Source organism: Pteropus alecto, unplaced genomic scaffold (genome assembly GCF_000325575.1).
Source record: "Pteropus alecto unplaced genomic scaffold, ASM32557v1 scaffold160, whole genome shotgun sequence".
Lineage (NCBI taxonomy): Eukaryota > Metazoa > Chordata > Mammalia > Chiroptera > Pteropodidae > Pteropus > Pteropus alecto.
Window position 1 is genome coordinate 4,109,568 of NW_006429864.1, and position 10,294 is coordinate 4,119,861.

Sequence of the window (10,294 nt, forward strand, 5' to 3'; positions counted from 1 at the left end):
ATAAAGTTTGCTTTGCCAGGACCGTGTTTCAGCATCTCTTCTCAGGAGCCGTACTCGTTGCCGGCTGCAGTGAGCCCTTGCGCCCAGCAGAGGGCGGCCGCATCCCTGGCGGCTGGGCCCTGCGCGACTCTGCCTGGCTCTTTCCGTCTCCCTTTCTACTCCCGGCACCCAGCCTCCCACCCGCCCAGCTTTGGGATGAGAACCAAGCGTCTCAGCCCCTCGCCCAGCTTTGACCTTCTGCCCCGGCCTGAAGGAGGGAGCTAGAGCTGCCGTGGGTCTTCCTGTCTCCACACCCCCTCCCGGCAGGGCCTGGTTTTCTACGCACAGAACTGAAGGGCTAGTAGGGAGGGCCTGGACCTGAGGGACCAGCCTGAGTGTCTGCATCTGCTGAGACTCGGCACAGCGCTAGCTCTGCTTCCTGGGTGCTTGGCCTGCTCTGGGTGAGCTCCTGCTCACAGGGGCCTCACCCATGCGAAGATCCGAGTGGAGCAGGAGCCCAGAGGCCTGAGCCCTCGAGGAATCCCTCCCAGGTGGGGGAGACAAGGCGGGCTTAGGGTGGCTGTAAAGGGTCTCTTATAGAAGCTGGACAGGTGAACACTTTCAACTCCTGTGCTGGGGTTCCCCTGGAGCAACTCACGGGGCCACAGGAACCAGGCTGAGTAAATGGTTGGGGTGAGGCCAGGAGAGGAATGGAAAGGGGGTGAATGACCCCTTGCCTCGCTCTGGACTCCCGTCCTCTCCCAGGCCTGCAGAGCCACTTTGGAGCCAGTCCCCCCATGGTGACACACAGATGGCCCCGCTCTGGTTATACGTGCTGGGCTTCTCCCTGCCCCTCCCCAGCACCCCTGCTGCTCAGGCCCATAGTGGGCCAATGGGGAGCTGGCACTGCCCTCTCTGCCAGGAACCCCAGGAACAGGTCCAAGAAGGAGGTCAGCGTCTAGGCTTTGGGCTCCCACTCCTCTCCATCATCCTCTCGGCGGCAGACGAGGTAGCGGAGGGCAGGGCTGGCATTTCTGCTGCTTGCTTTCTGCACCCCATGAGACAAAGTGGGCACTGTCCTACCCTCTAACAAATGAGAACCAGGCCACTGACCTCGGGTCACCCAGAGAGTGAAAAGGCACCTCGGTTCAGGTCGGGCAGCTGGCATTTACCACAGCGTCGCGCCATGGTGATATGAGTTCCTCCTCGCCTGCAAGTCACCTACAGCCTAGTGGAGACACAAAGGCAACAGCGCAACTCCAATTACTTTCGAGCGCTTTTAAAGAAGTGTAACAGGCTAATTTCCAGGGTGGGAAAGTGCTGTTTAGTTAGGAGACCTGAGGTCCCTCAGAGGAAGCAATTCGCTAGAAGGGGCAGCCCACTGAGTGAGGAGCTGGCAGGACATCTCTAGAAGCAGGAGCAGAGTGCAGAGGGCCTGGGGCAGAACAAGCTTGGAGGTTTGGGCAGAAAGAAGGCCGATACATATGAATGCAGTAGTAACACTGAGCTGGGCGCTGCTCTCGGTGTGTTCCATGGACTCGTTCCGTCAATCCTCACCACCATGCCTGGAGGTGGGTGTTATTAGCCCCGTTTCTCAGATGTGGAGAGTGGTTAGACACCTTGCCCCCAAGGTCGCACAGCTAGTGCAGGAGCCAGGATTCACGCCCCAGGTAGCCCTGCCACTGAGCCCTTGTTTCTAACCGCTTCGTGGATGAGAGGGAAGGAGAGACAGCACCGGGCCCTAGGAAGCCGCATAAACTGAGAGCAGGAGTTAGAACTGAGTCCAGAATGCCTGTGGAACCGGAGGCCTGGGAGGGGCAGCACCAGAGCCGCCACGGCTCTGCACACAGGGCACTCAACAGCTAGCTACACTGTTGCTAATTTGATTTCCCTGTGCTGGCAGGCAATAAGAATCAAGAAGCAAAGATGGGAGACGGTCTGCATTGCTGAGGTGCCCTTTGCCCTTCCCCTCCCTCAGCCTCAACAGGAAAAGGGTGGGCTGGAGTCGAAGCAGGTGGTGACAAGTGGCTGGTCTGCAGGTGGGCTCTGCCAGCTCCAGAGTCTGCACCAGCTGAGCTATTAAGGGCAGCAGGCGTGAGACATCCCGGTTGGAGGGTATCAAACTTGGCACTAGGGGGTGGGATTAACCACTGAAGCCTGGGCTGCTTCTCATTTCCCTTATCACCTCGTACCACCACCCCCCCATAAATGTTAATGAACCCTTAGTCCAGGGAGAAAGTCAAAGTTTAGGTAAACTGAGGCTGGGCCACCTAAGAGGGTCTCTGTCCCCTTCCCCCATTCTCGTGGCACTTGATATTTTTCAAGGAGTGTCCTTCATCTCTGTTGACAGCGGTGGTAGTTTTGACAGCATCCGTAGTGGCCATTTCCTTTTTATAAATTGGGAAGCAGAGACCAGAGAAGTGAAAGGACTTGCCACAGGTCACACAGCCTGTGATGGCCAAGGCCTGGGAATGGGAATAAAATCTAGAGCCCAGGACTGGAGCACTCCATGCTGCCTCCCCGCTGGGGGTCCACCCCTGGCCTTTTCATGGAGGTAAAGGAGCAAGCCGAGTCTAAAAGCCAAGACTGCAGGTGTGCAATGGGAAGGACAAGGAGCAGAAGATGTCACGTCATGAAATAACCAGCCCAGCCCTGCCCCAGCGCCCCCTGGCACCAGCCCCCTGGCTGAACCCCAAGGCCAAGTTGACTGCTGGCATCCGTTACCATGGAGACAGGCTGGGCTGGGGGCTGGCCAGTGACAGCAGGCGCTTCTCCCACTGATAGGAACCAGGCGCTCACGCTTAGAGGCCTTGAGCCCAGACAGCTCTAGGTGGAATGCCCCACACCTGCCTCTCCTTATGGCCCTCTGTCCCCCGCCTCTGCTGACACCCCCTACCCCAGAACTGAAACCTGAGCTAGCTCCTCCGAGTGTCTCTGCTCTTACCTGTGACCCCAGGATGGAGGTCAGGAGGAGGTAGCTTTTAATACCCTACCTGGAAGCTGGGGGCTGATGAGGATGTGGGCGTGAGGTCACAGGGACGCAGAGAACAGACCCAGAGACAGCACCGAGCACAGCAGAGAGGCAGATTAGGGGAAGTTTCTTTGGAAGGGGCAGAGCTTAAACTGGGCCCGCAAATGGTGGGATGAATTTGGAATACAGAAATCATCGGGAGGGTCTGCCTGGGCAAAAGCAGGGAGGTAGACAGGCTGGGGTGCGTTCCAAGGAAAGCAAGCGCTGGACTGGGAGTCTGGGCACCTGGAGCCTTGTCCCCCGCCTTGCCACTAACTAACTAGCTGCGAGCCCCTCGTGGATGAATGATGAGGAATCTCTAAGATTCCTTCCAGTTCTGACATTCTTTCCATTTGATTTCAACCCTGGACTCTCCCAGTTATGCAGGGGGCTGGCTAACACCGCCCTCCGTCCACTGGCCCGGCCAGCTGGGGGTTGCTGGCAGAGGGGGAGGCGCGGGTTGGGAGCCAGGTGCTGGAACTGGACAGGGCGGAGGTGTCCCCGCTGTCTGTGTGGGGGAAGGGGTGGCAGACAACTTTGTGGATTGACCTAGCTCAGGGAGGTGAGAATGAGGCCTGGAGGTGAGAGCTTTGCCCTCCCACTCATCTCTTTAGGTGAAGAAATCCACATCCAGGGCTCCCTGTGCCTCCCACCCAGAGGGCACTGGGACCCCTAGAGAGGAGACTGGGAGGCTAAGCTCCGCTTCCCTGGAGAGGGCGGGTCTTGTTCCCGAAATGTCCCCCAGCACCAGCCCCTTCCACAGCCACCATCACCCACCTCCTGTAGGGAGGGGACCGCTTCCAGGAAGGCCCTGGGCTACCAGGGCGCCCGGGTGGTACTGGGCCCTGGGGGCGTGCACACGACTCCAGACACAACCCACTGGAATGGAGAGAGCATGGACTTGCCGCTCCGGAGCCGGGCGATTCAGGTGCCTCAGTTTCCTCATCTGCAGGATGGGGTACTAGCTGGCCTGGAACAGAGCAGTGTGGGGGCCAGAGGTCATGTGAAGAGGCTGGTGGGCGCTGTGCCGCAGGCAGCTGCCAGGAGGACGTCTTGAGAGGCGGGGGGCGGGCTGCTGCCCCAGGGGGACAGTGAGTGAGTGAGGCCCGGAGCACAGACCTTTTGACGTCTGCTAAGTGCAGTTTCTGGGTCCTCCATCGTCCTGGGGCCTTCCTGCTCCCTTCTCTCAGAGGAAACTGCAGAGGCCCGGAGAAAGGCGGCCTGCGCCCGTGCAGTGCGGCCAGCTCTTCTGTTCCCAGCCCAGGCCAGCTTTGGGGGCTCCATGGCGACCTTTCACAGTCCCTGACCCCCAAGCCGTCACACCCACTATTCACTGCCAGTTGGGACACACTTAACCCCTCGTTCCAGTGGCCAGATAGCAGTTACAGGGAGCCAGGGGCCGTGGAAGCTGCAGCTCCTGGCCAAGCCCACCTCCTGACCCCCACAGAGAGGCTCCTCCTTTTCGGGCTGCTTCAGGGAATTTCTACCCCTGAGCCAGACCCGGCGACCCCAGATTGATACCTGCCCTCACCCTCAGGGGTGGGGCGCTAAACCTGAGGGCAGGGGACGCTGACCCAGAGAGGAAGGAAGGGGCACGCCCATCGGGGTCTGTGAGGCTCAGGAATAACTGGAGACCACGGGGCCAGCCTCCTCTCGAGAAAACTCCAGCAGCCCCATCCTCTGACCTCCGGGAGTCCAGGAGAGGCTGGCAGCACCGCCAGCGGCGGCTTCGCAGTCTCACTGGCCGGGAAGGTGGACACCTCACACCTCAGTCTCCCAATTACGCCCTCCTCCCCCTCTTCCTCCTCCTCCCCTCTCTCCTCTCTCCTCCTCCTCCCCTTTCTCTCCTCCTCTCCCCCCTGAAAACCTGTGGCTCGAGGAGACCTTGGCTTCTCTGGGACTCTACCCCTGGGGCCTGCCCACGTCTGCTCCTGAGTCTGGGGGCAGGGGGCAGCCGACCCAAGCAACCTCTCCGGCGATGGGAGCCGCCCGCCCGCTGCCCAGCTTCACTCTGTAAGTGTGCGGCCTCTCCGTCTGCAGCTTCACTGCCATCGCCAGCCTCGGGCAGCCCTAATCTTCCCGGGACTCCCACGCAGATGGTGGGTGGGTCAGGGGTGTGAGCAGGGATGGGTGCCCGGTGCCCCCTGGGCTGGCTGCTCGCACCCACACCTGGTCCCCACACAGGTGCTTGCAGCTACTGATCCTCTGCTGTCAAAGTCAGGTAGGTGAGCTGCCCCCACTGGCCTCTCCCCATCTCTCCCACCCCGCCCAGTGAGGGAGGGGGCAGTCTGGTTTTGGTGGACAGAGGCAAGTTCTGGACCATCCCTGGGTCCAGGAGGCTCTGAGGTTTAGGGAGGCGGGGGTCAGCCTTTGGAGGGGGGGTAGAAGAAAAGTCTATGGCAGACTTGGGGACTGTCTAAGGTTTTCATCTGTCCTGCCTCGCGTGACCCTCTCTCCTTCCCCTGGGGTCTCTGCCTCTCTCTCTCCATCCCTCCACACTGGGTCACCTGAAGGCTAAGTGCCAGGGCAACCCCGACTTGAGGGATGGAGCTGAGAGTGGCTGGAAGAGGGCAGAGGTGATGGCTCAGGTGAGGCTCAGACCTGAAAGGACAGGTTTCCATGCAAAACCACCTATGTGTTCCACTCACGCCCCCACCCCACCGGCGCAGATGCCCCGGGGGTTCATGCAGGCAGTCAGAATGCCCAGCCGGTGCGTGTGTGTGTGTGTGGGGGGGGGGGGAGGGGGGAGGGGAGGGTGACTCCTCACCTACAGGCAATGTGGTCAAACGCAAAGGGGTTGCTGGGAACAAGATTTGGGGTTTGCTTCCCCAGGCTGCCCCCACCCGAGTCAGCCCACCCCACGCCCACTTTCCCCAGCCCACCCCCGCGCGGGGCTCGGGTCCCTTTTTGTGATCCTCCATAAAAGTGCAGCTATTAAAATGCACTGGTCCAGAACCGGCTGGGGAGATCGCTTGGCTTTCCCAGGCCAGAGGCCGCTTCTCTTCATATCCAGGGGGGACTTTTTTTGAAGGTAAATGCCTTTTCTCTGGGAGAGGGAAAGGGGCTGCCTTTGAAGCAGTGGGGGGGTGGGAGAGAGAGAGACGGCCCCCCCTTTTCCTTCCCCCTTTTGCTCAAGCCCCCGTCCCAGGCCTTTTGCTTCACACATCCAGGGAGAGCAAGAAGAAAGCCCCCCAGCCTGGCCAGGGGGGGGCTGGGGGTGGGCCCAACCTGTTCTGGAAGGGGAATTCGCACAATGGTGCTGGCTGGCCTGGCGTTTACGGCCGGGCTGAGGCCCCATTCAGGACTTGGGGAAGGTGGCAAAGCTGTCCTTTCCCCCTTGAAGTGCCCCCTCAGCCCCCTTGGAGGGGGGGCCAGCAGGCCGGACCACAGCCATGCTTGAGGGGCTGGCTGACAAGCAGCTGTCGGCCGCAGTGGAAGGGGAGGTCCCCTGCAGCGGGAACATGAAAGGGACAGGCAAGGTCCCGCGGGGAGAGCGACTTGTGGGCTGTGGGCTGTGGGGGGGCGTGGGGCTGCTTTTGTGCAGGGCTTGAAGGGGGACCAGGAGTGGAGGGGGCTTCAGGGGGGCCCTCTCTGCTCCCGACCTGGAACAGACAGCCAGAAGGAGGCTGCCCGCCAAGAGGGGCGGAGGGCCTGACCCTGGGCCAGGAGGCTTGGGGCTGGGGACAGGCAGACCCCACCCCTTGGCAGGGAGGCAGATCTCCCACCCCAGATCCGGGCCTCAGGTTTTTCCAGGGCGGGGTGCGGGGTGGGCTGGCTGGGGTGTCCTAGCCTGGGGTCCTGGCAACACTCCTGGCCTGTGGAAGAGCTGAAGCTGGACGTGAGCAAAGACACACACGAAGGGTTAACATGGAGCAGGTCAGCGGCTCCCGCTTCTCAGCCCTCCCTCCAGGAGAGAGTGGCCCTCGAAGATGCTGCCCCAGGTCTAGCTCTGTCCGATGGTTACAGTCTGGCCTGGGACAAAGGTGGACTTAGAGACTGGAGACAGGGAAAGGCTGTCCCAGCACAGACCACAGGATCCATGTGGAGAGAGAAACATCTTAGTGCTAGAGCTAAGGCCATGGCCAGCCGCTGGGACACGTCATCCAGGCTGACCCTTGCCCGTGAAAGAGGGCAAGAAATGGTCTCTCTCCCAATCAGTGCTGCGGATGGTAGGAAGAGACCGGCCTGGACTAGGTACTTGTCCTGCCTCGGTTTGTCATGGTGCGTCATGGTGCGTCACGGTGCGTGGGTGGAAACGGCCCCTCACCGCTCCTGGGGAAGCGGGTGGGTGGCAGCATGGCCCCTGGGGCCGGGAGCCTGTAACACTGTGGCACAGGCAGGCAGCCTCTGGAAGGAGCCCTCAGGCCGCTGATGGCACCTCTCTCTGCTGCCTTCACCTCCCTCTGCTAAGGAGGGTCTCGCCCTTGGAGGAGGGAGAATCAGTGGGAGCGGCCTGGCTTTTCCGAGGGCCCCAAGCACCCGGGGCTACCGGCAAGGGAGCTGCGTCTGGCTTAGGATTCCACGGTTAGTGCTGTCAAGAAATGCCAACAGGGGCCCTGTAGGAGCCTAAAGAGAAGAGTCTTAGAGCTCCCAGAATGCTCTCCAGTGACCCTCCAGCTGCTATCTGCACGTGTATGCCGGGGGTGGGGTCCTTCGAGGCCAGCGGGAAGGATGGAGGAGAAATCCGTTTGTCCTGGCTAGCAGGACCGACGCCCCAGAGTCCTGGAGAGGAGACGAGCAACGACGCTAAGGGCAGGACAGGGCTTCTGTCTCTAATTACCTGTGTCACCCTGTGCACCTCCTGCACAGAACATGGGGATCAGAATCCAGAACGTTGAGGGTTCCTTCCAGCTCCCAGAATCATGGTTGCAAGTCTGCACCACATCACCAAATATTCCCCAACTCTGGGCAGCCACCAGCTCTCTGGCTGGACAGGGAGCCAAGAGGTCAGGACTAGCTCACCCACTGGCCTGAGAAGGTCATGGCCGTATGCCCCTTCGCCCTGCACCTCTGCTTCCCAGGACAAATGGCCTGCCCCCACCACACTCACCTCTGCACCCCTCTCCCCAGATGGACCGGTGGTGGTGTCGCCCAAAGCAAATTGACACTATTTTTCCCTTGGTAACCGCAAAGGGGGAGAATCACCCGTCTCCTAATTTTAACCAGTATGTGAGGGACCAGGGCGCCATGACTGACCAGCTGAGCAGGCGACAGATCCGCGAGTACCAGCTCTACAGCCGGACCAGCGGCAAGCACGTGCAGGTCACTGGGCGTCGCATCTCGGCCACTGCTGAGGATGGCAACAAGTTTGGTGAGACCCAGCCCTCACCAGAAGCCACCTACACCCCTGGCCAGCCTCACCTGGTCTGTCCCCAGATCCCATGTCAGGGCGGAGGTCGCCATGGGAGAGCAGGGAGAAGCCTCTTGGAGGAGGGTCCCCAAGGGCCTCCCCGTGCTCCCCACCCAAGTTCAAAGGTCGGGCTGGTTGGAGGGCCCCTGCCGCCCCCCTGGGCCAGCAACCTTAAAAGACAGAGGTCTCTCTCCCCCTCCCCCATCACAGCCAAGCTCATAGTGGAGACGGACACGTTCGGGAGCCGGGTGCGCATCAAGGGAGCCGAGAGTGAGAAATACATCTGCATGAGCAAGCGGGGCAAGCTCATCGGCAAGGTGAGGCCCGAGAAATGCAGCAGATGCCTGGCTTCTGGGGTGGGGCGTGCAGGGCCCAACAGCAACCCACCCCCATTCACGGGGCGACCCGGGACCAAGACCGTCCTGCCCTCGCCCGCCACGCTGCCGCTGTCCGCTTTCTCCCTTTCGATGAGTCCCTCGGGGTCTACGAGCGCTCTGAGGACACTGGCTGCTCTACAGAATCCTTGCCTCAGATTTTTGGGGTACTTCTCAGCATTCATGCGTAAGAATCTCAGCCCCTACGCGATGTCGCAGCCCCTGCGATCAGGGTGGAGAATGAGCATACATACACGGCCGGGAGCTCCCCCCAAGGTCAGTGGGCCCTTCCAGATCCAACCAGCAATATGCACACTGCCTGCCTGCACGTGTGACCAGGTACTAGTGCAACCACCAGCTAGTGCGACGGCCTGTCCTGCACCGGCGGGTCCAGCACTGTGATGGAGGGAGAACTCCACTTCCTTTGACACTGGTCAGTCCTGGCTTCTGTTCTCACCAAATAGCTGCTGATTCTATTTCCCCCAAGCCTCAAGTTTCTCATCTGTGCAAATGGGTATAGCATCTAGGTTATCTATAGGGTCAAAGGGGTGCCTGTGTGGCTCTTGACACAGTTGGTGTCTATAAATGTTTGTCCCCTATTTTCATCAGAGATTGGTGCCTCCTTTCCCTCCACCCAGCCACACCATCCACCCAGACCGAGGCCCGCTCTCATGTGTAAGAGCCCACGGGGTATGCACGAAACTGCACAATTACCTTGACCTCGATGCCCCATCTCAGTAAACTGAGGCTGAGCCCGTTGGCTCAATACGTCACTCAAGGTGTACAACCTCCAAAGGACAAGCCTGTGTTTAAGTTCCGATCTGACTTCAAGCAAAGCTGTTCCTGGCTCCCGGCTTTGCCTCTCCCACCAGGGCACAGTCACACTAGGCAGAAACCCTTGGGCTGCCAGCCCCCGTTGCTCTCTCCTCCATCCTAAAATAGGCCCACAAGGCAGATAAGGCAGACGGGGTGGGTGACAAACTTCCCGCCTCTCCTTCCTTCCCCCACAGCCCAGCGGGAAAAGCAAAGACTGCGTGTTCACGGAGATCGTGCTGGAGAACAACTACACGGCCTTCCAGAACGCGCGGCGCGAGGGCTGGTTCATGGCCTTCACGCGGCAGGGAAGGCCCCGCCAGGCCTCCCGCAGCCGCCAGAACCAGCGGGAGGCGCACTTCATCAAGCGGCTCTACGAGGGCCAGCTGCCCTTTCCCAACCAAGTCGAGAGGCAGAAGCAGTTCGAGTTTGTGGGCTCAACACCCACCCGCCGGACCAAGCGCACTCGGAGGCCACAGCCCCTGACGTAGTCAGGGACACAGGGTGGGGGCAGCTGCCCGTCACCAGCTTTCCCATCCCTTTCTCTTCCTAATCCAAAGACGGGGCTGGGGTGGAGGAGGGGAGACACAGGCCCCCAGGAGGGCCCTGAGGACCCACAGGAGTCAGAGCCCGGAACTGGAGAGGGGAGCTGGAGAGGGGCAGGACTCACGTCAGCCAGGGCTGGGCCTCAGGGCAGCGTCCTGCACCGCACCCTGGCACAGGCCCCCGGGGTGGGACAGGCCCTAGGACAGACCTGTAGTGTCACTG

General features: G+C 60.7%; 1 protein-coding gene across 2 annotated transcripts; it reads left to right on the forward strand.

Moving 5' to 3' along the window:
• The first annotated feature begins 4,923 nt into the window (after window positions 1–4,923).
• FGF17 (fibroblast growth factor 17) lies at window positions 4,924–10,074 on the forward strand. Of its 2 annotated transcripts, none has more exons than XM_006904363.1 (5): window positions 4,924–5,002; window positions 5,174–5,210; window positions 8,123–8,300; window positions 8,550–8,656; window positions 9,724–10,074. In XM_006904363.1, the coding sequence occupies exons 1-5, from the start codon at window positions 4,968–4,970 to the stop codon at window positions 10,015–10,017; spliced, it is 651 nt and encodes a 216-aa protein (XP_006904425.1). In that variant the 5' UTR covers window positions 4,924–4,967; the 3' UTR covers window positions 10,018–10,074. The 2 variants fall into 2 exon arrangements, with proteins under 2 accessions (XP_006904425.1, XP_006904426.1); XM_006904364.1 differs by having other exon boundaries at window positions 8,156–8,300.
• Window positions 10,075–10,294: the final 220 nt, after the last annotated feature.

What these genes read in the sequence shown, in the direction of transcription:
- FGF17 (XM_006904363.1), top strand. Translation starts at nt 4,968, where the DNA reads ATGGGAGCCGCCCGCCCGCTGCCCAGCTTCACTCT. An exon ending in TCCTCTGCTGTCAAAGTCAG is followed by an intron (nt 5,211 to 8,122) that starts GTAGGTGAGCTG and finishes GTAACCGCAAAG; the next exon opens with GGGGAGAATCACCCGTCTCC. An exon ending in TGAGGATGGCAACAAGTTTG is followed by an intron (nt 8,301 to 8,549) that starts GTGAGACCCAGC and finishes CCCCCATCACAG; the next exon opens with CCAAGCTCATAGTGGAGACG.